This window comes from Neoarthrinium moseri (genome assembly GCF_022829205.1).
Source record: "Neoarthrinium moseri strain CBS 164.80 chromosome Unknown scaffold1_Wmoseri_CBS_16480, whole genome shotgun sequence".
In the NCBI taxonomy this organism is placed as follows: domain Eukaryota; kingdom Fungi; phylum Ascomycota; class Sordariomycetes; order Amphisphaeriales; family Apiosporaceae; genus Neoarthrinium; species Neoarthrinium moseri.
Genome location: NW_026055115.1, coordinates 232,019 through 258,813, shown reverse-complemented (window position 1 = coordinate 258,813; position 26,795 = coordinate 232,019). Strand labels below are relative to the sequence as shown.

The following is a 26,795-nucleotide window of genomic DNA, read 5'->3' as shown; positions in this document are numbered from 1 at the left end:
TCAACTAGATATTCCATCTATTTGCACTCTATATGATTTTGCCAGGTGCTTACCTCTGTGGACAGAACCGGCCGACTAAAAGTTATATAGTAGGATGACCAATTCTGAGTCTTCAACCCAGGCCCAAGACCCGCGAAAGAGGCACGTTAGATAGCATTGAGAGTAGGCGGCGTCGGCACCAAACAAGACCATGTGCCTCCTGCCAGCATAAGACTTTATCATTATGATATCGCTATCATCGACTGAAATTACAGCTGGCTGGATCGCCCCTTCCCTGTTGTCACATATCATAGAGCAGTGACAGAGCCATCCCAAGCCACGTCTACCACTCAACCGGCCTCGGCCATTTCTCGTCTGCAACAAACATCATTTGGCACTTTCTTGAATCGTGTTTCCGCAAGCATGGATACCAAAAAGCATTCCGGGCTCGTCGGGTCGTTCCGTCGTAAATTCAAGACGCTTTCGAGCAGAGCATCGTCAAAGAGAAGCTCCAACACTTCTATCGACTCCCTCATTCCCCGGAGATCTACGTCCACCAGTCTCTCAGATCCCCCAAGTGTCGCCGATCCTCCGGCTCAACCCATAAAGCCTGTCACATTGCCGCAGCTTGAGTTTCGCAATGATGATAGCTTCAAGATGTTTCGTAAATCACTTCATCTCTCTCTCTCGTGTTGGCATGCATTCTGGACTGACAACTCAACCAGAGACGCGATACGGTCTTGACGAAATCCTCACCGATACAGCCGCGCCACCGCCCATTCGGAAACCGGTCAGGATCATCAAGCGGCCAAGCGAGCACAGAAAAGAGCTTCCTCGGTCAGACAGTCCCATACCCTGCCGAACCGATGCCCCTTGCAATGCTACTCCCACTTCGATTCCCACGTCCAAAGACACGTGGCGCGTACCAATTCATTGGATAGACAAGATCCTCGAGACATCTCTCCGAGTGCGGCGACCGGTTTTCATCACGCTGAAGCAGTCGGAAGCGCCCGAAGATCACCCAGCTATCACGTTTGCAACGCCAGGCTACGACAGCGCCAAGCCTCACCAAGAGGATAGTATCTCGGTAGTATCCCTGGGTAAAGCGAGCGTTGTGGACCAGTGGTCAGAGGAGTCGATACTTACAGATTCAGAGGACAAGGACATGGCGCTGAGGCTCAGCTCCTAAGGCCGCTAGGAAAAGGCCAAGGTGGCAGTTACTACTATTCGTGGTCTTTCGTTCACTAGAGTCAGGGTTTTGTGCTAGCGGGAAGCAGAACATTGTGGTGGGACCTTAGTATACCACTCTCGTTTAGGGCTAGATTATTACAATACAGGCTTTTTCCTTTCGACCAGCATGATCTGAGGAAGTTGACCTCAATCAGAGGTAACAGTGATATACTGATTCTAGGTGTTTCAAGGGCTATATTTTGTATGAACGTCCAGATGAACGCTAATCTCGAGGGTTTCATGAGCTGACAAATCTGGTAATACTTTGTGTCCACCACGAACTTCATCTGCTGCATCACTCACATCCTATTACTTTAGCAACTTAGTAGCACTCTACTTAATTCCTATAAGAAAATAAAAAAAATAAAATATGAGGATCACACGTTGGGCAGTCTAACGATTACTCTTCTTGTTCGCTGCTCAAGAGTAGTTCTTTTCTCCTCCCCGGCCCTGATACCGTTCTGTGGACGCGTCTTCAAGATTGGAAGCACGTGGTGATAATATGCTTAACTTTGGACAACCGAAGACTAGTATCATTTCCGAAGAGACTTCTTGTTTGACCCAACGGTGGTACATTGAACCATGGATGAAGCCTCATCGAGAAAGGGTGAAGGATGGGCACAATGATCCAAGATATATGGATTCGGCCCGGTTAATCGTCAACAGTAATTACTTACAACGGCAATAATCTGAACGTATGCCACAGATATATCAGGAGGATACCTCCAAGACCAAACCGATGTCTAACTCACACTTTCAAGTTGCTGTATCCGAGGCTATAGACGTAGTTTCTGACCTGTTGTACAAATCTCCGAAGGGCTGCGGTTATGCTCTAATCTCTTTCTTTCTTTTCCCTTGTCAGGACTCGCCTGTGCTCCTCTACATCAGACGTTTTCTAATCTGAATAGCTCCGAGTACCACTTGATCGGGTCTCATGATCAAGATTCGCCAGGTCTAAGTTCCACGACCTTTCAATGGGTTGCGAATACATTACGTAACTTGACAAACATCTTCTTTCAATGAGGTACACATTCATAATACGGGAGACGAATGCCCTTGTGTAACGATCCATCTCTCTTCTAGATTCTCCAGGAATGGATGGACACCGCTCTGTATCTGACTCCACAAGATAACGAAGAGTCGATCGACCCATATCTAAGATTAGGTCCGCCTCGTATTCTCTCGTGCCCCTTTGTGTTTGCTCGAGTCACGGAAGAGAGGCCCCTGGCTGGGAGCGGAAAGGCCACGAGCCTGTAGCAAACATGCAGGATGTGTTTGATAGCACATTGTGTTCCACGTGCTGACGACGGCCCGAACCACCTCCAGAGTGGGCCGTCTCGTGATATAAGAGCAGTCGGCGGTTCTTGTCAGCGTACCTTCTATGTTGGCTTATACCGAAAGATGCGATTCAGATATTCCAGATACTAACTCTGAAAATAAAAGATTAGCACGGAGATACTTGTCGAAGTCTTATGAGCATCTTGCAAACTCCACCTGTCGTTAGAACTACACCAAGGAGGAAACAAGAAACAAATCATGCTGATACTCTTGTTCTTCCTCACATTCAGCCCGACGGCGCTCGCCTTGATCACGGTCACCATCACACACACGACCACGGTCCAGGCCTCCGTGCCAGCGACGGCCGAGGCGGCGCCACCTCCACCGCCAACCCCTGCAACAACGGCTCCGGTGACTCCTGCCCCAAACCCAACAACGTTGGCAACGTCCTTCACAAAGCACTGCGACTTGAGCTACTGCAGTAATGGGTCCATCTGGTGCCACTACTGGGCCGGCGTCACGGGCTGGGACATCTCGCGAGGACCGCTGCCTGGCGAGACGGTGACGCATCTGGGGTCATGCACGGCAGGCTGAGTTCTGTAGTGTAATAGGAGAGGGTATCCAGGTATAGTCCGTGGTGCTATATCAGGTGGACTGGTATACCTGAGATAAACAGCTAAGGAATTGTCCAATATTTCTAATAGCGTCAAGAAAGGATACTGCAGGGCGGAATTTGGACTGCTGTCATTGTATTACTTGCAAGAAGCAGGCAGAATAAGACCAGGGGCCGGAGGTTCAGTTGCCAACCCACTGGGATGAGCAAGGGACTCATGGACGGGTTTTCGATTCTCATATATACTTTCCCATGCTTACCTGAACTATCTACATGACTGATCGCGTCTCATATGCTATACGTGTAAATCTCCCTCCCTCCTTCCACACATTTACCGTGCGAACGTTACCTTCACTCTGCCCTCTTCATCCGTTCCATACACTCCTGGGGTTTCCCACGGCAGCCAGTCGTCGCTTATTTCGGCCCGCCGATGGTCGTGGTCAGGGACCCGTCCTCGATGTAGACGCCCGAGAAGTAGAAATCCTCGGTCGAGTCGCTGTAGCCGGACCGTGGCAGCTCCAGCACGCCCAGGTGCCAGTCGGCGCCGTTGGACGACGTCGAGGCCGACTGCGGCGCCACCTCCTGCTTGAGCGGCGCCCCGCCCTCCGAGTGCCAGAAGCCCACCTTGTTGCCGGAGAAGTCCTGGTTGGGGGAAGGCAACTGTGGTCAGCCAGCTGAGACTTGCGTTGGGGAGTTTCCGAGCACTGCTTATTTAAACGGGACAAGGATTCAGCAGAAATACTCACAACCTCAAAGGCAACGTTGTGCCAAACGCCCGCCTTCCACTCCGTCTTCCACTTGGAGTTCTGGCTGATCATGAACTGGAGGTTCGGGTTGCTGGTGCCCTGCTCGCCGCTGATCCAGCCGTACTTGAGCTCGACGAAGTGGCTCTCGAAGAAGCAGATCTGGTGCTCGCGGTTGGGGCTGGGGGCGTTGGTATCCTTGCGCATCAGGCTGAAGTGGTACCAGACCTTTCCCTTGTTGATGCCGGCCGTCGTCTGCGGGATCAGCTCGGTGCGCCGCATGTTCTGCCCGTTCCAGAAGGCCGTCGAGTCCAGCGTGAAGCGCGCCCCCTGCTTGCTCACCGTGTCGTTCGGGTTCTTGTAGTCGGCGCTGAGGTTGATGTACTTGTCCACGCTGCCGGACCCGTGGATATAGTCTGTAGAAGGGGTTAGTCAGCATAGGAGAGCTGGACCGGTACTCCTGCACGTAATGCCCTTTCCTACTATATGAGGCAAACCCGTGCGTAGATGTCTAGGGCTACACTTCTGATATCTTGCCCTCTAGCCATCATTATGCCCCCAATCTCCAATTTATTACCCCAGCGGCATGTATCAGGAAATAGAACAGTCCAAAGACTCACACTGATAAGGTCCGACTTGATTCGACCAACTCCACTTGTTGAGGTCAGCCGCCGAACTGAAGTCGTTGAAGCGGCCATCCCAAATGACGGCCGCGTGGGCGAGGGGGGCGAGCAGCAGAGCCGACTTCATCTTCAGATAACGATTTACAGGACGATTCTGAACGAGCAAGGAGACTAACGAGCACCAGATTTTCCCCAGGCACTACAACGAGAAGAGGGAACAAGCCTTCGCAACGGAGGTGGGAGCAACCCGGGTCTCTGGTGTCCATTATATACGCCCTCAGCTCAAGCTGTCGCAACTCGCCGAGGGGTAATAAGCATTGCCAATCCGAATAGACCCTCGATGCAGGAGTGCCACCAGGGACCCCATCCTGGTATGGCCACGGATCTAAGCCAGGGCCAGATGCAATATAGGGCAGGCAGGGCGGACCGCGGGCAGCAAACGTGATTCTTGGACTTCGCGGTGCGTAGTATTAGAGAACCGCGGACTGCAGCCTCCGCTTGCCGCAACAGAGGCGCACTTAGATTGAGAATGGGGAGATGGGCTGGGGCCTCCTAATTAGCCTGTTATAGGTAGAGAGACCTGTAAGCATCCATGTTCAGGTAGCGGTATGCGTTGTAGTCCCAGGATACAAAAAACAAGATGCGTGCAGGCTCAAAAGTAGCATTGACCAGAGCCCTGACTTTGAAAAAGCTAACACGTACCTGCTTAGCAATGCAGAAGCCTTGAATGTCTGAGGCTCAAGGGCGCCGCTGGAATCGACCTGAAGGTTACTAATGCACTGCCGAAAGACTCGCACGGGGTGTTCTAATATAGCGCCGGTAGCTAAGTATATAATACTGCATTCGACTTTATTTGATATGGTCCTATTATATTGAACATGCACCCAAACCTTAAAAATCTAGCTCGACCCTGAGCCTCCCTCTCCATTCCCTCTCGGACCCCCGGATCCGTCTAGCAACAGCTTGGGCTTGATAAAGTCTTCGTCCAGCTGGCGGAATAACGCCTGAGGGTCTTGCGCCGTAAACAGCTGTCTGATGGCTGTAGACGCGGACACTGGCTGGGAATCCCGGTGACCCGACGTTGGATAGGCAAACACGCCGTCGCTGTCACCCTCGGAGGTCCCGCTAGGGGTGAGCATGGGACTCGATTTCCTCCTGGGCCGCGGCCTACGCGCCGGCGGCGGTAGGTCTGAGGTATCAACATCACTGCCAAAATCGGAATCTTCCGTCATGCTGCCGCTGCGGCCGCCCAAAAGATCGGTCCGCTCCGCTTCGTCGCCGGACACCTGGATACGCGAGCCCTTTCGGCTCAAGCTCGATGGCCGGACCCCACCACTGAATGATGGTGAGTGGTGCCCGGAGACATAGCTGCCACGCTCGGGTTCGTTCTTGGACTTCATCCTGGACAGGCCAACCGAGCCGTTGCGTGCCCGTGGTGTGTAGCCAATACCCGTCCCCGAGCGTTTATAATACGAGCCACCAGGAGCGGCTTCAATGTCGAACTCGTCATCGCTGTCGACTTCATCCACCACGCCAGTACGAATGCCGAGGATTTCCAGCATCCGGGCAGTGGTACCTCCGAAAATGATGACGGTGAGCACGACGACGACTAGGACAGTCGCCTTCAGGGCATATGATTTCTCTCCCACCAGCAAAGCAGCCAAAGCCACGCCGACAGCACCACGCAAGCCGGCCCAAAACAACATTGCCTGATAGTTATGAGGCAGCTCGTCGCTGACGGTCTCGTTCCGGCGCCGTGCCCTATAGCGGATGAACCAATTGATGGCCTTGGACAGGGGGAAGACGGCAACATATCTTGCGGCACAGACCGAGATCACGGTGACAATAATCAAGAGGGGTTGAAATCGCAGGTCGGTGTCTGTAAACAGCGATAGACCCAGATAGATAAAGATAAAGTTCTCGGACAACTGAGCCAGGACCTGGAAAATATACTTGGTACTGAGCTGTGTCCGTCTCGACATATTGAAGTAGGCGTAGTGCTTCAACGTGATGCCGCAGAACAGCAGAGACACGATACCAGACATCTTGGGCAGCGCTTGTGCCAGGAAGTAAGTCGCGTATGCGATCAAGACCACCAGAGAGCTCTCGATCTGGGGGTAGCGCCTCACGTAGGTGAACTTGAGGATGAGAGCGGTGCCGACGCCAACCAGGACGCCAATGAGCAAGCTGCCGAAGAAGGAGAGCATGAAGATGCCGACACCTTCGATGAAGCTGAAGAAGCCGTAGGAATCCGTGCCGCTCTTGTAGCCCTGAGCCGTCTCGAAGATGACGATGGCGATGGCATCGTTGAGGATGGACTCGCCAAAGATGATGGTGTACAGCTTCGGATCGACCTTGTAGGTGTTGAAGATGGCCAGGATGGTGACGGGGTCGGTGGCCGACAGCGTTGCGCCGACAGAGATGGCGTCGACAAAGTTCAGCTCAAGCCCCTCGAGAGGCAGCCGGGTGTACAGCCAGACCAGCACGCCAATGACGACGGCGGAGAGGAAAGTGCCGGCAAAGGCAAAGGTCAGGATGACGCCGATGTTCCGGAAGAAGTTGGCCTGGTGGAGCTCGTAGCCCGAGTTCAGGATGATGGGCGGGAGCAGCAGGTTGAAGAAGATCTGGTAGTCGAAACTGACGAGCTGCTGCAGGGAGTGGCCGGTCGTGACTCGGAGAAGCAAGCCGACCGTCATGCCGGCAAAGATGGAGATGACGGTCTCGTGTACGGCCTGGACCTTCTTCTGCTGCAGCATGTAGCTCGTGAAGAAGGATATGATCAGCAGCATCAGCAGGATGAACAAGGCCCATGATGCCTCGACTTCCTGCTCGGCATGGTCGCCGCCTGGGTCTGAGTCGTCGTCGTCGGCGCGGCCTGCGATGGGTTTATGTTAGCATGAGAGTTGGTGCAGCGCAACACGGCGCCAGGGCGACCGTCGGGACGACATACGGGCGAGGTGCTGCACCGCCGCGTTGGTGATGGTTGACAGCATAGTGGTGCTCCTGCTGCCCTCCAGGGCTTCCAAGGGGTGGGAGGGGGAGTCCTTTGTCCTTCAGATGGTGAAGCCTGAGGAAGGTCTCGATGCGACGCGGGCAGGGTGTGGCATGTCAGGACGGAAATGACATCAATTGCGAGGGCGGGAATTCGGCGCGTGGGCTGGGCTCGGTCGCGAGCAACGATGCGCGGCGCTGGGTTGGTTCGGTGGTTGCCCAGGGAAATATGCGCATTCGGAGCTGGGCTCGAAGTCGTCTTGCCAGCTATCATCTACGTCCGGAAGCTGTGCAGTCTTGGGCCTTGGTCGGCCTGCAGGTGGTTGCGGCAGACCCGGTTCTAAAAGTAGGGACTAACTAGTTGACACCTCTCCTGCCTGCCAACCTGCGGGCCTGCGCCGCCACACCCGAGACCAGGCTTCCAGGTTGAGATGAGAGATCAGATGCCTGCTGAGGCCTGCTAGGCCTGCCCTTCGGGTCGTGGAGCGGTTATCGATAACGCTGTCACTGACACTGCTGGACTGGACATAGCAGGCCCCCTGTCTGCTGGCCAAGTGCTGGGCCTCTTCTCGTCGTCTGCCGTATGGACTGTGTAGAGCCGTGGACCAGTCCATCCCTCCCAGCTCTGTGGCGTGCATGTAGCCAAGCTACCCAGACCCCGACTATTTAATGCTTGTTTCACTGATTACTTTTCACCATGAAACACCCCATCGGCTTCATTTCGACGCGATCAACGCTGCACTCTGGCGACACGGACGTGCTGAACAAGGATGCTTGCCGGGTCATGTTAGAGCGGCGCTGGAGACGAAGCGGGACAAGACGTGCCATCGCGTGGATAGGAGATGCCAGTTGGTTAGTGGTTACACCAGGGTAGGGACCTAATAAGACGCAAGTCTTGCTTAAAGTTGCGAGTTATCAGTTAGCCATTTACTACGGTAATAGAGTAGACTACAAAACACATGACGTTGCGGCACAAGAAAAGCATCTGCGTCCTCCTCAAATAGAGGGCCTACAAAGTAATGTTCGTCGGCTTAAGTCTTGTCAGCCTTGTCTCTATCAAGAGAGGGAGAGAGAGCAGAGCAAGTTCAGAGAGGTCTGTACTGTACCCGCGTCTAAGCGTCGAATGCCAGGCTGCCGCGGAAGGGGGAGCACTCTGTCCATGTGCTACCGACTGCCGACCCCCCCTCCAACCCACCATGGGGACGGGACCCCCGAGCTTCCGTACCTGCATGCCCCAGTTAGCACTGATGTAATGGCAGCATCAAATTCCATGTTGGCCATGACGATGCCAGACTCCGAGGCAAGATGGCTTCTTGCGATTGAGGTGCGCCGGAAGAATGCAGGGCACCGCCTTGCCCTCAACCGCACTCCTCAGCCACATCTGGTGATATAGGTATTCCTCCCATGTTTCGCGAGTGAGCTCAGCCTCGCTCCTGTCAGCTCCCCAATCCTGGGGAAGGCCATGACACCAACTTCCAACCCCACGATATCGCGTGGCCCCTCTACTCCAACCTTGGGTCTCGTGGCACCCTTTGACTCGACCGCCTGACGTCTCGAGATATCAACCAAAAAACCCCATAGGGAAATTCTGAATATTCAATCATACATCTCAACAGTGATCTTTACGAGTTCAACACTTTTGACTTCTCGCCGTTGCCTTCAAGCGTAACACCGTCCACCCCCTGCGTACAGCCAGCTGGTTACTGGGTTATACTTCTGGCGTGCATCCATACTGCCTGGGTGACGATCGGCTTCCCATACCTGTGCGCTAAGATAGTGTCAACCTACTTTATCGTTACCTGCCAACTCAATCTGGTTCGGGACGAGACAGCTTATCACGACCAAGATACCCCACGTCCAAACCCGAGTGAGTCTAATAGACTCGACCGAGTATTCGATCCTATCCTCGATCATCTCCTCGAGCAACTCTGCTCGCAGCTTCCGCACCCTCCCGACAGAGCACCATTCCAGGGGACAGACGCATTGCGTACCTACACCACAGTGGCATGACGTCGTCACTGTCGAGCTCCTCCTCTTCCTCCTCTGCCTCAAGCCGCGAACCTCCGTCGCCCAAGTACAGAAACGGCGATTTTCGACCCGATTCGAACAGCGATGGCGCCGTGAGTCTGTCGGGCAGCAGCACACTGCAGCAGGAAACCCCGGTACATCTCGGTCCAGATGGCTATGACGAGCAGACGCGTCTGTTAGGGGCATCAGCACCCACCGCCAGCCCCGAGCGGCATGGTGTGCCTGACGCGCAGACAGAGGATGATGGGCAGTCTACAAAGAGCCTGTGGTACATTATCCTACTGACGATCAGCATCGGTGGCCTACAGATTGCATGGTCCGTTGAGTTATCGAATGGCTCACCGTACCTGCTGTCTCTTGGCTTGAGCAAGTCCCTGATGGCTCTGGTGTGGATAGCCGGGCCACTCAGCGGGACACTTGTGCAGCCCTACGTTGGTATGCGAAGCGACAACTGCCGGGTACCTTGGGGCAGACGCAAACCCTTCATGCTAGGCGGTGCTCTTGCTACTTCCATCTCGCTGATGTTTCTTGCTTGGACCAAGGAGATTGTCGGAGGGCTCCTCGGCCTGTTTGGCACTGACCCAAAGAGCGAGGGTGCCAAAGTGACCATCATCGTGGTGGCCGTTCTCTGGGTATACATCCTGGATTTTGCAATCAACACTGGTATGTCGTTCTTTGGAAACCCACCTTCCAAGCCTAATGTCTAATTCTCAACTTCAGTTCAGGCTGCAATTCGAGCCTTCATTGTGGACTGCGCACCTGTCCATCAGCAGGGTAAGTCAGACCAGGCATTCTGAGCACAACTCTGACTAACATCCGCATCAGAACAAGCCAACTCTATGGCCAGCAGGATTGTGGGTGTGGGAAACATACTTGGCTACTGCTTTGGCTTTGTCAATCTCCCCAAGTATGTATGGTGGCTCGGCAACACTCAGTTCAAGGTGCTCTGCTCGATAGCTAGCATCGCACTCTGTGGGACGGTCCTGCTCAGCACAATACTGGTGAAGGAGAGAGATCCTCGACTTGATGGGCCACCACCAAAGAATCAGCCTGGCGTTATTGCCTTCTTCCGCACCATCTTCACTTCCATCAAACGCCTGCCGCCTCAGGTCGCCAAGGTCTGTACTGTCCAGTTCTTTGCATGGATTGGGTTCTTCCCCATGCTCTTCTATACGTCATCCTACATCAGCGAGATATACATCGAGCCGTATCTGGAGGAAAATCCACACATGACACCCGAAGAGCTGGACGACTTGTACGAGAGGGGAACACGCGTTGGCACGTTTGCGTTGCTGATATTCGCATTGACGAGTTTGGCGACTAACGTGCTATTACCTTTCTTCATCGCGCCAACCTACGAAGCTCCGATCACGAACGGCGTGCCAGGTGAGGGACCCGGTGGCGTCACGGACGATCACAAGTCGGAAAAGAAGACCTGGCTCGACTACCTGGTCATCCCGGGGTTTACGCTGCGCTGGGCGTGGATCTTGTCCAACCTCATCTTCGTAGTCGCCATGTTTTGCGCCGTCCTCGTCCGCACCGTCGAGGCAGCGACCGTGCTCATCGGGCTCGTGGGAATCACCTGGGCTCTCACCCTCTGGGCGCCGTGGGCCATCATCAGCGCCGAGGTCAGCCGCCGCGACGCCATCATACGCGCCAGGAGAAAGTCCCAGCTCCACGCCGCGGGCCGGGCCCCGGCCGCGGACGGCGAGACGGAAGCGCTCCTCGACCAGGAGCGCCGCCTGCACGGCGACGAGGAGGAGGTGGACAAGGCCGGCGTGATTCTCGGCATCCACAACATGGCCATCGCCGCGCCCCAGATGCTCGCCACCGTCGGCTCCAGCGTCGTCTTCCGCATCTTCCAGAAGCCCCGCGGCGTCCCCGGCGACCACAGCATCGGCATCGTCTTCGCGCTCGGCGGCATCTTCGTGCTCATCGCCACCTACTTCATCTACCGCATCGACGACGACATCCCGCCCGCCGAGGTCGTGGCCGCCGTCGAGGCGGGCGACGGGCCCGCGGCCGGCCGCCCGGGCCTGGACAGGAGGAAGAGCACCACGACGGGCCGGGACGGCATGAAGCGCGCCACGCTGGCTAGGAGCACCAGCTTTGGCACGGGTTTGGAGTACTAGAATCGCAGATGCGTCATGATGATGCAATTCTATTGTCGGGATTGCATGAATAACATGTAGATATGGTGGGCTACACATGCCGGGGTTGGTAAGGAGCATCATAGAGCTTGGATCCTCAGCAGGAGCCTACAGCCACATTCATATGGATTGCATTTCTCTTACTTTCACCCAACGCCCAGAGGGGTTTCACCAATTCATGAGGACACGCCTCATTGTGATTTTGAATGCTTTCAATTCTATTCTTCTCCAGATTATACAACCAGCACAAGGCCGCGAAATGCCCGCCACTCCGTATCTAGTTCTAGATGTAAAGCCCCCGGGTGTTCCTCGCCGCCCGCGACAGGGTGAGGGGACGTGAAGTCAACTGCATCACAACCGGAGTGCGGCTGTGCGTCTCTAGAGTGTCTCCTTCTCTATCCAGACCTAGGCGTTTCTTCTTCTCTTTTTTCCGGTTCATTATCTATGGACCTTTTCTCGTTGCTTCACCGGCCGCCCTTCCGCTCCGCCTCGGCCCCCAGGTCGCGCTCCACCATCTCGATGGCGCTGAGGCTCGGGAACCGCTTGCTGAAGTCCCGGAGGTAGTCCTCCTTCTCCTGGGGGCTCATGTCGAGGGTCGGCCGCCCGGGAAGCCCGACGCCGACCAGCTGCTCCGTGTTTACGGGTAGGGCCGGCGGCCGCTGCTGCTGCTGCAGCTGCTGCGGCTTGGACGGGGACCTCCTGCCCCCGGTGGGGATGTTGTTGAGATGCGTGGGCTTTGGTGGCGCGCTCGGCTTGGGCGGAAGAGCGGGTCGGCTGTTCGACGACGCGTCCGGTATGGCAGCCGGCATGGAGCTCGTGTGCCTCGCCCTCGCCATCGCGTCGACGGAGCTGGTGGCTGGTTTCGCGGGTGGCGCGGCACCACGGCTGATGCCGACGGGCTTCCGCGGCAGTTCCGGCAAGGCCTTGTCGACGCGGCTCGCAGCCGATGCCGCGTCCGTGAAGCGGCCATATCCCTCTGCGGTTTTGGGTACGGCCGGGGGCTTCTGGCTCTCGCTGAGAAGGTTCTGCACCCTGTTCTGGATGCTGACGGCGCGCGAGACACCGCCAATGCTCCTCGGCGGAGGGGCGGAGCTGCCGCCACCGCGCTGTGCCATGCGCTGGCGATATTCTGCTGCAGCTGCCTCGACGCGCCGCTCCTCTTCCGCCAGGGCTTGCGCCTCAAGATCTCTCCGCATCTCAGGGGTCATTTCCTCCTGATCGCCGAGTAACCTACCATCATCACTCTTGCTATCTGTTGCCTCGGACCCAGCTATGGGCGTCAAATCACGGCGTTCCAGATCCTTCAGAGGCGACGGTGTGCGTGCTGGTGGTGGATTGTTACCACTGCCTTCAAATCTCTTGAAAGCATCGCCAAACCTGCTGGCCAGTATGTTTTTGGTCCCAGACAGAGAGCTGAGGCTAGACTTCTTTCCATGTTTGCTACTCTTATCTCTCTTCCTGTTGTCTGTCTCCTCCATTGACCGAAGGAATTCAACGTTGGACTCGATGGGGTCTTCCTGAGGCTCCAAAGCCGGGGACGCTGCTTTCTCCGGAAACTTGGTGCCGGTGAGGCCGGGAGATCGCAAAGGCCGGGGCGCCGCTTCTTTTTCCCGCAAGAAGTCCAGGTTGGACTCCAGGTACGTACTAGCAGGTCTGGGACGTCCTGATTGGGAAGACGACTTCGTGAGCGGATCCAGTAGATCGGCACTCGGGCGACCACCTTCAAGCGATGGCCTCGACGATGACGGCTGCCGGGCGTGGCCTGCGGGGGACTGGAATGACGAGACACGTTGGGTTGCGCCAGGTCTTTGCTGCTGTGGCGTTCCAACTCTGAAAGGGTGTCCTGAACCAGGCGTCTCCGGCTGCCTTGGCAGACTTGACGATCGGTGATGATCCGAAGAAGGGAAGCGATATATAGGTGGATAGTCCCGTGTAGGAATCTCTTGAGGTGGCGGGGTGCTTGTCATGGTACCAGTGGAAACCATGGACGGCCGGCTAGGAGTCGCCTGGATCGATTGCGGTGGAGGTGACGCGATAGCTTGCAGTTCAGGGTTGTTTGAAATAATAGCTGAGGCACGGCTCATAGCTGTACCGTCAGGTTTAGGAGGAGCAGATGCTGGTTTGTTCACGGAACCAGGCGGCGGCGACGCCTTTTGCAGCTCGGCTGCATTTGCAAGCGACTTGACCCGACTGAGGTCAGCAGATTGCCTTTGCGCTGGTTGGGATACTGGAGCACTGGCAAATGCATCGTCTACTGCCTTGTCCTTCACCCGCTGATTGAAGTCGCCTGGCGGTGATACCGGGCTGTCAAACTCAAATTTGGCGCCCTGATCATGCAAGATTGCAAACTGGTCCAAGGTGGGAAATCTCGACGAGAGCTCGTCGGTGTTGACCTTGATAGCCGATTTTGAATCCAGTGCAGCGAATGGGTCTCCATTGGTCACCCTCATTGGGGATGGACTCGGCCTAGAAGCCTGCGGTTTAGGCTGGGCTTGGGGTTGAGGCTGGTTCGAAGCGGCTGGCAGTCTTCCCCGTCTCATAGGCACAACCTCCGGGATCTTCTGCTCCTGTTGTGGCGGCGGCGAGAACACGGCACCAACGACAGGTGTGCTCTTCCCCTTCTGGTCTGGGCCAGGGTGCGTATCTTGCCCCCTGGGGTCAGACTTCGACCGATTGGAGTAAATCTGAAACATGTTAGTAAATGGACTACGATGCAGCATGCAGAATGACGAACATCTTGTACTGGTACTTCGCGGCCCTGCAGTGCGCAGCCCTCGCGCAGTACTTGGTAAATGTTAGGTCTCGAATACTGGTTTTCTTGCAGCATTGAGGCTGGTGGGCTGTTAGCGCTGGCCGTCAAACGTGTCTTCATGAGTACGTGAACTCACCTATCAGTCGTTTTAACTTATCAGAAAAGGCAGGATAGCTAGGGAACTTGTAGCTTGCGTTTAGAATTGCCAGCTGCCCCTGATCCTCAAAGGGGGTAGTATAGTAGCAGAGCTTGTATAGGAGAACACCCAGAGCCCAAATGTCGGATTTCTCGTCGATCGGCAGTTTTCGATAGACATCGATCATCTCTGGGCTGCGGTACTGCATAGTTGTGTGTCGTTGCACGTCCTCGTCCATCAGCCGACACTCGACTATGCTCTGCGGCGCAGGTTTGGGGGCTGCGGCCGAGCCAAAATCACAGAGCTTGAATTTCCTTCTGGACCCGACCATGGTGATCAGAACGTTCTCGACCTTCAAATCCCTATGCAGCAGCGGGGGCTCGAGGTAGTGCATGCATGCCACGCCCTCGGCGATATCGGTGAAGATGTTGAGGATCTCGGGTTCGGTGAGGCGGTGCTGCAGCCGGGTGTTCATGAAGTCGATCAGGCCGCCTCCGTCACAGTATTCCATGAGGAGAAAGACCTCGTAGCCGCCGCCCTTCAGCTCGGACGCATGCGAGTCGATGTAGGTGACAATGGGGCGGTGGCCCTTCAGGCGCTTCATGGTCTCGACCTCGGTCCTCATGCCGCGCAGCGTGTCCCTGTCGGGAACGGCGACCCTCTTGAGCACGGCCAGGTCGGTGCCGTCGACGGACTTGGGCATCTTGACCAGGTAGACGTGCGCAAAGCCGCCCTCGGACAGGTACTTCTGGATCACGACCCGATGGTCGCCAACCTGGATCTTGGTGCCGGGCGAGAAGGTGCCGGCCGGGGCCGTTGGGGCGTGCATGGGCAGAGGGTTGGAGTAGGCAGCCGGCTGGCCAGCGCGAGGAGCGGCCATTGGCATCGCGCCCCCGTACTGAGCCATGTCAGCGGCTGGTGTTGTGTCTCGATACGTGCGGCGGGCGCGAGGTTCGAGCTGGAGCCTATCTGTCGTCGGTTGGGAGTGGGACGGGGCGATAGGTGAAGTTGGCAGCAGGGGGGGGTCTACAGTCTGTCCCTAATCGGGGGGTGACGGCATCGGGGAGACGAGAGACGAGAGACGCTTCGGCAATGGCGAGAATCAGGGCCGTCGTTGCATGTTGGAGCGAGCGGGCAGAGACGGCGACAAGGCTGATGCTGCAGATGGAGCAACGACGGGACCGTACCACAAGAGAGGGAGTCGAACAGGCAGCGCGGCGCTCCAAGCTGGGCTGCAGTCCAATGTCGTCAATCTCGCGACGCCAATCCTCAGGAGTTACCGCAATCAAGACCAGCCGGAAAAACCTTGGGCGGGGCCCCCTTTGGCGGTGGCCGACACCTCTCTACACAGTGAGTACCGGTAGTGAGTCCCATCCAATTCTGGGGCACAGCCAAACAGTGGCTCAGCCGGTGCACTGCACAGGACAAATCCTGCTGGTGCCACTGCGTACTTATTATAGCCCATTTGTTGCAGCAACAAACTGTCCAGAGTTTGCATACACACAGGGCGGGTTTTCTCAACTCCCCATTTCGTTTCCTACCGCCTCCATGAGAAGGTCGTGTCAAAGAACCGGCCTGCTGCGATACCGCATGAGTAACGCTGTTATAACGGGTTAGTGGGGACAAGTCCACCATTAACCCCACCATGCTCACAAGTTACGGGGTCTCACCAATGTTCCTGTCTCATCGCAGAGACTCAACTAGTTAGGGGTGAGTATACTCAGTAAAATGTTTCCACGTAATATACTAAATACGTACAGGCGTCGCTGCTTTATTTGGAACAATACTCAAGTGGGTTTGGGACTTTGTACCATGACACCAAAAGTAGTCCGAGGCTGAATTTTGGCAACTATGCCGCTCTCTCCTCGACTGCTTCATGCCATTCATCTCGGACAATGCTATTGTGCATTTACCAAGTCGAACGGGCAGCTCGCTTACATTGCGACGTACTGGGCGTTTGCATTCCATTTTGGCTGCCAAGACCGATCCCACGGACTGGAATCTGTGCATTTGCCAAGGCTACCCGTCTTCAAACCAACCTGTTGATCCCATGTTTCCGACTCCGCCCACGGACAAGACCTGCCAGTTTCCAAGGCTTTCCGCCAAGTGCATAGTGCAAACCTCGGCGCTTGGCCTATTTGCTTGTATCAACGTTGCACATCGCGTCACGCCTGTGGTCTTGTCGAGTTTAGCATACTGTCCGCACATCTCAGCGCGCTGAAGAAGAGCAGGCTCAGGTGTTTCCATGTTTGGCCCTGTGCCGTTGTCATGCAGCCGCCCTACCTAGTGAGCATGAGTCAAGCCAACAATGATTCCTCCAGACAATGACAAGAAGCACCAAACGTGGCTTTCGGTTCAGGGTGGCCAAGAGTTGGTCCTCGTATCTGCTTGGATAGTGTCCCCCGTGTCAGAAGGTATACGTGTAGTAATCACAAGTTAAAATCGGTCGCCCGCGTACGAAGAAGAGTGAATTGTTTGGTGGAAAAGATTATTTGGTATCTCAAAAGGAAGCTAGATAGGCACAACCAAGTTGTACTGGTATCATGGTTGACTGCATCGAAGTGCGACGCAAAATCGTGCAAAATCTATACACTATGTATACTCCTCCATCGGGAGGGCCACTGATATTTCTCACAGGCGTGGCGTCTGTCTAAATCCCTTAGAACAGGGCGCGAACCGCACGCATGGGAAGGTTGGCCCAGGTCTTGACGGGCATGGGCTCGTCGGTCGGCTCCAAGATGCGAGCTCCAGACTTGAGGTCCATCTCGTGGGCCTTGACAAAGAATCTCCAGTCGCGGGTGTAGACCTTCCAGAAGATGTACAGGAATAGGACGACGAAAGCGGCGAGGAATTGGGAGAAGAAGTACTCGGCATCGGGCTCAGCGTCGGTGCTCGGCTGCAGTAAATGTCAGTACTCGTCCAATAGATGACTCTGCTTGTAGAAAACTTACGTAGAGAGAGGTGTAGAAAGTAGCCATGATGGCCAGAATGGTGATAGTCAAGCCCATAGCGCTACCCCAGATACCGAGGGGAGCCTTGTAAGGGAGCTGGGCCAAGGTGTAGCCCTGGGCCTTCCAGCCAGCACGGAATCGAATGTGAGCCAGGCAGATGGAGCCCCAGACGAAGAAGTACGACAGACCGGACAGAGCCAGCAGCCAGGTGAAGATGTCACCCTGGTTTCCAGCAACACCAATGTAGGCCAGCAGACCGAAGGCGAGCTGGAGAACGACACACCAGAGAGGCCGTCCGGCCTTGTCAATGTAGGCAAGGAAGGCGGGAGCCATACCACGCTCAGACATGGCCTGGAGGGTACGGGTAGAACCGTAGGTACAAGAGTTGGCAACACTGATGACGGAGATGGTGATGACAGCGTTGAAGATGGACGGGAGGACATCAACGCCGGCGTCCTGGATGGCCAGGACGAAGGGTGAGTACCGCGAGTTGGAGCCACTGGCGTTCTTGAGACGCTCATCGTTGTAGGGCATGACAAGTCCGAGGATGAAGAGGTTCAGGACGTAGAAGAACAGGATACGCCAGAACACCTGCTTGGTGGCCTGGGGGATGGCCTTGCGGGGGTTCTCAGATTCGGCGGCAGCCAGACCGCTCAGCTCGGTACCGGCGAAGGCGAAGGCGGCGACGGTGAAGACACCAGCAAATCCGTTGAAGCCGTTGTTGAAAGCACCAGGGTCGTACCAGTACTTGGCACCAATGTAACCCTTGTCGCCAACACCGCCACAGTTGTAGACGATACCGAAGATGATGAAACCGGTACAGGCGGCAATCTTGATGACGGAGAGAATGAACTCAACCTCACCGTAGCCACGGACACCGAAGAACTGGATGATAATCAGAACGACCAAGAAGACGGTAATCCAGACGGCGACGTTGACGTCTTCTCTCCAGAACCGAATCGTCAAACTCGCGGCAGTCAACTCGAAGGGCAAGACAGTGAGCCAGGACAAGGCGTAGTCGATACCCATGGCAAAACCCCACGAAGGGTCGACGAATCGGACAATGTAAGTGTAGAAGGCACCGTTGACGGGGTACAGAACAGCCATCTCGGCCAGGGCCTGCATGGTGAACAGAAGCATGAAACCGACGATGAGATAACAGATGACCAGCGAGGCGGGACCACCGTTTCTCAGAGCGCTACCAGAACCGATGAAGAGACCAGCACCAATGGCACCACCTAAAAGCAGTCGGGTTAGAAACGGCGTTGAGAACAGACGGCCACGGTGGGCGGCGAGGGATTCGTACCGATGGCAATCATCTGCATGTGTCTGCTCTTGAGGTCCTTCTTCAAGGGCTCACCCCTCTTGGTGACACCGACCTCCTCGTCCACCGGCTCATTGGTGTAGAGGTGCGGGTCAACCGCCTTGCTGTTCTTCTCGAGGTCCGACATGTTGAGTCTTGCTCTCGTCAAGAGGCACGCGCGCGAATGGGAAGAGATCGGCGCAGTCTGCGACTCGGTATGGGTTGAGGCAGATGTAGGAGGGGAAAGGACGAGAGGCCGGAGCGGATGTGGGTGGGAGGTGTCTCAAGGATATATACGAGGGCGCGGGTGTGCCATTCACAGCAGCAGCAGCAGCAGCCTCCTCGAAGATCGCTCTAGGGACTACCCAGCTCTGGCTTCTCGAAAACGCCCATGCTGCGGGACGGGGAGCCAACGGAGCTACCGCAGAATCGTAGCACGACCTGCATTTCAATATCGCCCAGGGTCTCCCGTACTAGTACAATTGCACATCTGAAGTCCGTGATTGGGCGGTACTTGCAGACATGGTGTAGGGACAATATTACTGGGAAGTCCTTCGCTTCAGACAACGACCCCCGGGCAGCCTCCCAGGCTGGGCTGGGCTGGCCGGCTGACTAGATGTGGTGCGGTCCCATCACGACTGACAAGACGCCCGGCCGCCACAGGAGGAGACGCATGTGCCATAACTTAGTAACGTTCGACGTGATAGTGATGACAACAGCTTATTACAGCGCTCGACGGCAGCTCGCCTTGGTTAGCCTGCTTGCACCAGTCAAGCACGGCGAGTCTCGAGCGCAGCGGCTCCCCGACCATGCTGCCAGCTAAGGCCTAGCGAAACGATCAAGATGCTGATAGTCGAGGCGCGGTCGCTCCGCGCAACCCACCGCAGACGGACCTGGTGGCCCCCCTCGAGAGTCTCGATCTTTGGGGCGCGGGTGATTGGGTGGCCAACCCCAGATCCGGCCGAGCCAGTGACAGCCCCTGCCACCGTTTAGCGGGTTTTCGGTGATACACGGGCCCACAAGCTGCGCTAGCCCCATCGCCCTTGTCCCTAGCGTACTGATAAGCCGCCCAGACCAATGGGGAAGGTGGGCGGACGGCGCGCGGACAAGGCTCCCTGGCACCCCTGTACCCACCGAGAGCTGGACGCCAGTTTCGTGCATCGCACCCTGGGCTGCCTTGAGGGATCCTGTCCGCCGACACAGTAAGCATCATTGCTGTCTGACTGGAGTCTGTACTGCGATTGTGGTCGCCAGTGATCGCCATCCACTCAATCCGTACACACATGCCTACCTACGGCTCCTACGGCAATCTGTGGTTTATGTATGTATCTAACGGCTGGCAGAGATCTCACGACGTGGGCAGATGCGGGCACGAGACACAAGACTCGGTCTGTGCTGGAGCGATGCGTGCTATACGCCTTGGCTATGCTTAACTGGCCACGGCGCGCTGGGCGATCGCCTTGAATCGCGTGAGCGTCGTTTCTCAGGGTTCCAGATCTCACCACGCCCAGGGCGTTCTGGAAATGGTCCGTCTTCTCCTCTGTTTCCTAATTGGAAAGATTCCGCCGACCGGATCTGCTCAACTCGTGCAGGACTACGACGTTGCGCCATATTGCTGGGAACGCCAAGTCTCGAGCCATTCCCCCGAATCCTTTGTCGTTAGAGTTGGCGGCCGCTCATTACCTGCGGCCTAACCTACTAAAGAGGGAATCGAGCCATCTGCAGTTGGGGGACCTTCCACCAGCGGAGAGCCCTTCGTTACGGGTTGCTATCCCAGTTGCAATGCGGCCGGCTTGGCCCTTTACCAATAGTATGGGACTCCAAAGCTTCCAAGGCTTCGGAGCTTTGATTGCGTCCCCCTGATAGGCTGCCGAAAGCGAGAGACGACTCTAGCTGTACGTAGTAAGCCCCTCAAAGCCCGTTCTGCCTGTATCGCGGCGTACAGCACCCGCCAGCCACAAGGCCAGGATCAGTTGCCACCCACCACCCATTCACTATGCAGAGCAACCCTCCAAAGTCTCGCGAGCGGGGCAGGTATATGAACCACAGCCCTCATCGTCCAATCTAATGCGCATGTGCCCCCTTCTTGGGCTGCCTCGGATCAGGCTTCTAGCGCTTCTAGAATATTGCTGGTTCAGGAGTTGCATCCCCAGCATCTGCGCGTCTGACGCTCATGCTCCTATGTACTGGTACCAGGTTGTCTTGAAAGAGCGCAGATTGGGTGCAAGTGGATACCGACTGGTTGGGTCTGCCAGTCTTATTCGTTATTCCCTCTTGAACGAAGTGGTGTGATTCCTCAAGATCACGATGAAATCCTTTCCTCATCCTCCCGCATGCAAGTGCAGGGCAGAGCAGACCGGACCAAACCGCTGGCTTGCCGTAGCTTGTCGGCACTCTGGCGACAGCATCGGCCATCCCAGCAGGGAGTATAAGCCTCCGTTTACAACGAGTATAGCTTGGCAACTCGCCTGTTTCCCAGGAATACGTATCTCGTTCCCCAGACGCTAGATCCGTAGACTATCGGACGGGCCAGGTATGTTTATAATTAGCCTTGTCTCGATAGAGAACGCATGTTTCGCAAAAACGAAGCCACCCTGGGGCCGGTGCTTTTACTTGTCTCATGGTGGCGTTGGATAACACCGAGAACGCATCAACGACGTGGGCCTTAGCTTCTATCTTGCGCCGCGTTATTGTCTCTACCGAGATCCGCGTTTATCCGATATCCAATCCCTCGATTACCTAGCTTCTTCATATTCGGTGTTGCCGATGCAAACCGTTGACTATTCAAGTGCGTTTGAAGTTGCTAACAGGGCTTATCTGACGGCTGAAAACAACAAAACACATCGTGGGGGCAAGTAAAACGTACAACGCTGACGCAAGCGGACGATAAAGATCGTGGGATCATTATAACGGACATCGTTATGGATACCGTCTTATCGGCTCCCGAGCTATTACGAGAGACATTCGTTGACAAATGCCCACATTGTCAGCATTGTCAGTCTGGGGTTGATGGGTCGATGGGTCGATTTCAGCGGGCCCAGCGTCATTGTTGTCCACTGATGATGCTAACGTAGAGTTGTCTGTAATAAGTCCACGACGAGATAGTCCCCATCGTGTTTAGAGTAGCTCCCGTATATGACAGCCGCAATCACCATTTCCCTATAGAGACAGTGTTCGTTATCTGGCCTAAGCGCGAGGGATCCCAACCTGCCGAGATGGTAGAAACACCTACCGGGTGGTTCACGGCAGGTTAGGGCCATCAGAACAGCCATTTTCGCCGCATTGTTGCACTCCCGCATTCGGTTTCTCAACATCGACAACGTTACTCGGACCTCCTCAGCTGAGTTGGCCGTCAGGAGCTACTTCGCCTTCCCTCTAGTCAAAACGCAAGTGAGCCCCATACTACTGCAGCGCCTAACAGGAAGAGACGACCGCTACCCGGCCCGGGGCCTGTTAGTCTCGAGTCAAGCACCCCAAGAAACCCCTAGCTGCATGTTGAGCTTGACTTCCGCATGCGTCGGGCAGACCAGGGCCCCTTCGCAGGAGGAATCGAATGCTTGTTCACCCAAGAAAGGGCAAAGGCCCGGGATGTGAAGCTTAGGAGCATACGACAGCAGCACAGCGCCTGTGAAACGAAACGAGATGCGGGGTCCTTTGGGCAGAGGTAATCCCTAAGGGTGCCAAGTGTCTTGGAAACTCTTGGGAAGCCGCGCAGAGTAGGCATCTCATCAATATTCCTACACTCAGGGCAGTCTGGACTCCTTGGCTCGGCAGGATGCCTCATTTCGCACCAACTGCTGGAACCAGACTATAGCATGCAGACTGGACTGTCAAAAAGAGCGCAATAGTGACTTGCACGTGCGCAGAGCACGCGGTTGGCTGTCACGACTCGCCCCCTCAAAGCTTAAGATTGGCACGCGACACACTTCTGACGTGGTGGACTGCAGCCAATCCTGGGCTGAAGGCGCGACAAGCCCCCCCCCCCCCCCCCGTCGTCAGTCTACTGAGAGAGTTTGTGTGTGTGTGGGAAGGGAGGATTGCGTCGAAGTGTTCTAGAAAGCAGCCTATTTGCTAGCTTCCGCCGTGACGGCCTCGGCAGCTTTTGGGGACGTGTATTTCGCCTATCAAGCTCTCCAAGACCGCACTAAACCTCTTGGGCCACCGAGCCGGTCAAAGCTTGAACGCTCGCCAGAGCTGAAAACCTTGTGTGTCGACTTGAGGCGTGTCCCTACACCCTGGAGCGGCTTTGCCTGCCGCTCTCAGCTTAGCAGCCCAGCACCGTTGGTCCCTGGCCTGCCTGGGTCGCCCAGCGTGTCGCTAGCTCGCGGGGATCATCCACCGGCGCGCGTTAAGTAAGATGACCCATTGCGTCTCCAGAGCCAGTCTTGGAAGAACAATGGGCGGATGGGTCTCGAATTACTGGGTCCAAGATAGAGTTGTTGATGTTACCTCATGGCATTATGATTACACATTTTGGGTAGGCGACTGCTACGAAGGATCAACGTACAGTACAGTACAGTACGATCGTCGTCGTGGTTAGAATACAGGGTCTGCAAGCGAGGGCATTGGTCATTTCGATTACACTTCTACGAACGCGACCCGCTGGGATGTCGGACGGCGCTCCTCCAATTGTACCCTTCCAGCCTCGTACATGGCCAGCCATACTGCGTCCGCGTTAACGGCGTCGAATGCTTTCCTGGCTTCCGACTGGTGCGCCAGGCTGTCGCTAATTAAGCCAAGAACCTGGTCAAAGACATCGTCGTCAACTCGAACGTATCTTACGATGCCGACAAGGAATTTCTGGACTGCTTCCCAGACTTGTGCAACCTGAGTAAATTCTCCCAATGCTCCAGTTTCCGAGACCAGTGTTCCATCCCCCCTTTGCAGCGACTCTTTTGCTTGGAGCCCATCTGCTGATCTGATAGGGATCACGAGGCTATTGCTCTTTGAGGTAGGTTGGCTCGGTCGAGCACTTCGACCAGGTCGTGATCTCTGCACCGCACTTGCTTTCGCTTTCACACACCACTTGCCAAGGCTATCCCACCATTCGGTCTTGATTCTGGTACTGAGGAAATCCCCGGCGCTGCTGCAGAGCGCAGTGAGCGCGTCGCAAGCTGCTACCACGACGAACGGTTCAGGGTCATATAGACGCGACAGCAAGACGGGCCATATGGCATTGACGATAGGCAGGAAAGCCTCCTCGTCGGGTGAAAGTGCAGGACACACCTTTGCGAGCAGGTCAAGGAGTGATTTCCGCAGCGTCGGCGAGGGCGACGTAAGGTAATGCTGCGTGAGATCTGTAATCCGTGCGAGCAGCATATATGTTGGGGTTTTTGGTGGCGGCTTCTTCTCAACTTGCTGCCCTGCCTCGTCGCCATCGTCATCGTCATCGTCTTCTTGCTCTGTTCCATCAGCCATAGCCTTCCACGGCTTCTTTGGATGGCTGGTTAATTCGATATCGTCCTCTTCAAGTCTCTTTCTTTTCCTCTCTGAACGAGACTCTAGAAACTGACTGATGTCCTCAATCCTTGCTATATTCGGCGCCGTCTTCTGATGGTCCGCGGCCTTCTTTGAGCCATCATCGATGAGTAGGAGATCCGATTTGGCACCTTGGTTCACAACCTCAGCCAGCACATTGAAGAGACTTTCCACAAACAGAGGATACCCGTGGTAGTTCTCTAGTGCACTGAAAATCGAAGCGACTACATCGTCCATGAAGGGAACCAGCTTGGGACCGGTGAGCCGGATCATCATCTGCAGCACCTGCGTCGAGGCTGGGGAAATATCAAAGGTGTTCAGTCTTAGTGAGATGGAATTCAGCATGTAGTCGACGTTGTCGATAACGAGGTCTGCAACATTGGAATACCCACACGATGCAGCAATGCTGTTGAGAGCTACCACAGCATGTTCTCGCAGCTGAGGGGTCCTGGAGCCTAGGTATGTTGCAATCGGGTACAGGATATCGATCAGTTCAGGGCGAAAGTCGACACTCAGTCTTGACGCCGTGTAAGCTGCAACCTCAAGGGCTAGTGACTGGGCCCTCCAGTCAACACCCTCCGCTTCTTCTGTTGAATCGAGGATTGACACTGAAAATGCGTACAACTCCTGAAGGAGCTCATCATGTTGCGCGGTGGAATCACCCATCGAGCCAAAGTCAAGAAACTCATCGAGGTCCGAAGACTGTTCCAGACCTGATTTTACGAGCTCGAAGGCTAGCCAGTATGAGGCGATCTGAGTGATGCCAGCAGATTCCCGTAAGTAGTCAAGCATATCTCTTGCGAGTCTTCCATGGTACAGGAGAGCACCGCTCCCAGATATAAGAGCTGTCAGCTCAGCGCGTGTAGATCGTTGATTCGTGTGGTCCATGAGGAGTGGTCGGAACTGGCGAGAGTCACCCAACTTCTCAGTACCACCAGCTTGCAATACTATCTCATTTGAGGGCAAAACCTCAGCCAAGCTGCTGGAACTGTCGTACGAGGCAAGCAAAGAAGCTACACTGTCCCTAAGGGAGGTGGCGAGAGAGTTACTCAAGGTGGATGAGTCGATCCTAAGCGTGTTCATGAAACGTTGTCCTTTGAGCAGATTGCGGATCGCTTGCTGCTTTGCCTCTTCGTCGCTTGATTGTGTGATGCGCGGTAAACTCGTGACCCAGTTGTAAACTGTGGTTTTAACCGTATCAACAAGCTCTGGGTAGATGCTCGTGAGGTCTGAAAGGTCCGTACTCAGGCCTGCACTTATCAAGGACCTATTTTCAGTGTCTGGAGTAAGCATCATGGCTGTTTCGACGAGAATCGGAGCGCATGTTGCGAGTGATCGATGACATTCATCCAATAAGGCGATGCAGAATCTTTCCAGGGCGGCCTTTACATCCTCAGATTTGTGGACGCGCAGTTTCAGCACACTAGAAAGAGCAACCTTGATCTGCTCAGTTGTGGCTTTAAGCCAGGCCTCAGTAAACACTTGGCCTTCATTCTCTGCACTTTCGTCGACTTTGGCCACCTTCTTCAGAAGGCCAGTGACCTTGACATCTCCTAAAATACCGACGAGAACGCTCCTCAGCACTGCAACACCTCCTTCAAGGACTTTCCTAGGATGTTTCCAAGCCGAAGGCGGGGTGAGGAGTTTGCTGAGCGAAGAAACTACTCCTGGTAGAAAATTTGCAAGTGATTCGGGCTCCTTGAGCCCTGCAAACGTAGCGCCTAGTGTCTTGAGTGCTTCAACTTGGATATTCGTACTCTCACCATCAGTGATGGTGTCTAGGACGACAGTTATCGTGTGGCTTAGGGCGGGAAGGTTTTTGTCTTCCACAAGGGATTTTGCTCCGGATATTGAGGAGCTCGAAGCCGTGATGAGAGCCGTAAGGGCTTTCAAGGCTTCTACTGTCGTCTCCTCGGGGACTGGTTCCGCTCGCGTCGACCCTGGAACACCGCCAATAACGTAGGTGAGGAAAATGAGGAGCTGCTGAGAGAGCTCTTTGGAAATTTTCCCTTTCCAGCCTTGCTGAATCAGAATTCCCATGCACTTGATGGTGAGCTCGGTGAGCCGTATCGGGAAATCCTGATGGTTCCTCAGAATATTAGAGAGCGGGAAGGATACGTAATCCGCAATCTTCTCATCCAAGATGGATGGATCTCGTTTGACCTGATCAAGCAGGACATTCGAGAGGTCCTCGGTCACGACCAATAGCTGCCTGGCGCTTGCCCTCCTGTCCGACGAGCGAACGGCAAGATCGTTGATGGCAACGCATCTCGGTTTGAGCTGCTCACAAATTCAGTGGGTCGCTCCCAAAAGATTGCACCGTATAAGGTGGCATACCTCTTTGAAAAAATCAGTCCGGGCCGAGGATGACGTGGAAGACATCTTAATGCAACACCATCATGGCACCAGAAGGTCAAGGTGGTGGTGGAAACCTGTGTAGGCTTCGGCGCTGCTGGGTTCGGCAGCGGATGAATTGCGGCCTGAGTCACCACGGCGAATGCGCGCTCCGTAAATGCGGGTGCAAGTTCGTCTCCACTAAA

General features: G+C 55.3%; 8 protein-coding genes across 8 annotated transcripts; 3 read left to right on the top strand and 5 right to left on the bottom strand.

The window, feature by feature from the left end:
- Positions 1-402: 402 nt before the first annotated feature.
- On the top strand, positions 403-1,168 carry JN550_000070 (uncharacterized protein; the record flags this gene model as incomplete). The annotated part of the gene is made up of 2 exons (XM_049318871.1): positions 403-643; positions 705-1,168. The coding sequence occupies 2 exons, from the start codon at positions 403-405 to the stop codon at positions 1,166-1,168; spliced, it is 705 nt and encodes a 234-aa protein (XP_049177359.1).
- Positions 1,169-2,745: 1,577 nt separating this feature from the next.
- JN550_000069 (uncharacterized protein) lies at positions 2,746-3,081 on the top strand (the record flags this gene model as incomplete). The annotated part of the gene is made up of 1 exon (XM_049318761.1): positions 2,746-3,081. One exon carries the CDS (start codon positions 2,746-2,748, stop codon positions 3,079-3,081), a length of 336 nt encoding a protein of 111 aa, XP_049177358.1.
- A 433-nt stretch (positions 3,082-3,514) lies between these two features.
- JN550_000068 (uncharacterized protein) lies at positions 3,515-4,593 on the bottom strand (the record flags this gene model as incomplete). The annotated part of the gene is made up of 3 exons (XM_049318650.1): positions 3,515-3,760; positions 3,847-4,259; positions 4,464-4,593. 3 exons carry the CDS (start codon positions 4,591-4,593, stop codon positions 3,515-3,517), a joined length of 789 nt encoding a protein of 262 aa, XP_049177357.1.
- Positions 4,594-5,365: 772 nt separating this feature from the next.
- On the bottom strand, positions 5,366-7,459 carry JN550_000067 (uncharacterized protein; the record flags this gene model as incomplete). Its single annotated transcript, XM_049318539.1, has 2 exons — positions 5,366-7,341; positions 7,417-7,459. 2 exons carry the CDS (start codon positions 7,457-7,459, stop codon positions 5,366-5,368), a joined length of 2,019 nt encoding a protein of 672 aa, XP_049177356.1.
- Positions 7,460-9,463: 2,004 nt separating this feature from the next.
- JN550_000066 (uncharacterized protein) lies at positions 9,464-11,617 on the top strand (the record flags this gene model as incomplete). The annotated part of the gene is made up of 3 exons (XM_049318428.1): positions 9,464-10,148; positions 10,206-10,259; positions 10,311-11,617. 3 exons carry the CDS (start codon positions 9,464-9,466, stop codon positions 11,615-11,617), a joined length of 2,046 nt encoding a protein of 681 aa, XP_049177355.1.
- Positions 11,618-12,099: 482 nt separating this feature from the next.
- JN550_000065 (uncharacterized protein) lies at positions 12,100-16,770 on the bottom strand (the record flags this gene model as incomplete). Its single annotated transcript, XM_049318317.1, has 8 exons — positions 12,100-14,319; positions 14,370-14,467; positions 14,524-15,492; positions 15,554-15,828; positions 16,065-16,123; positions 16,194-16,223; positions 16,282-16,292; positions 16,563-16,770. 8 exons carry the CDS (start codon positions 16,768-16,770, stop codon positions 12,100-12,102), a joined length of 3,870 nt encoding a protein of 1,289 aa, XP_049177354.1.
- Positions 16,771-17,182: 412 nt separating this feature from the next.
- Positions 17,183-18,925, bottom strand: JN550_000064 (uncharacterized protein; the record flags this gene model as incomplete). The annotated part of the gene is made up of 3 exons (XM_049318208.1): positions 17,183-17,419; positions 17,475-18,712; positions 18,781-18,925. 3 exons carry the CDS (start codon positions 18,923-18,925, stop codon positions 17,183-17,185), a joined length of 1,620 nt encoding a protein of 539 aa, XP_049177353.1.
- A 4,430-nt stretch (positions 18,926-23,355) lies between these two features.
- Positions 23,356-26,637, bottom strand: JN550_000063 (uncharacterized protein; the record flags this gene model as incomplete). Its single annotated transcript, XM_049318098.1, has 2 exons — positions 23,356-26,535; positions 26,593-26,637. 2 exons carry the CDS (start codon positions 26,635-26,637, stop codon positions 23,356-23,358), a joined length of 3,225 nt encoding a protein of 1,074 aa, XP_049177352.1.
- Positions 26,638-26,795: the final 158 nt, after the last annotated feature.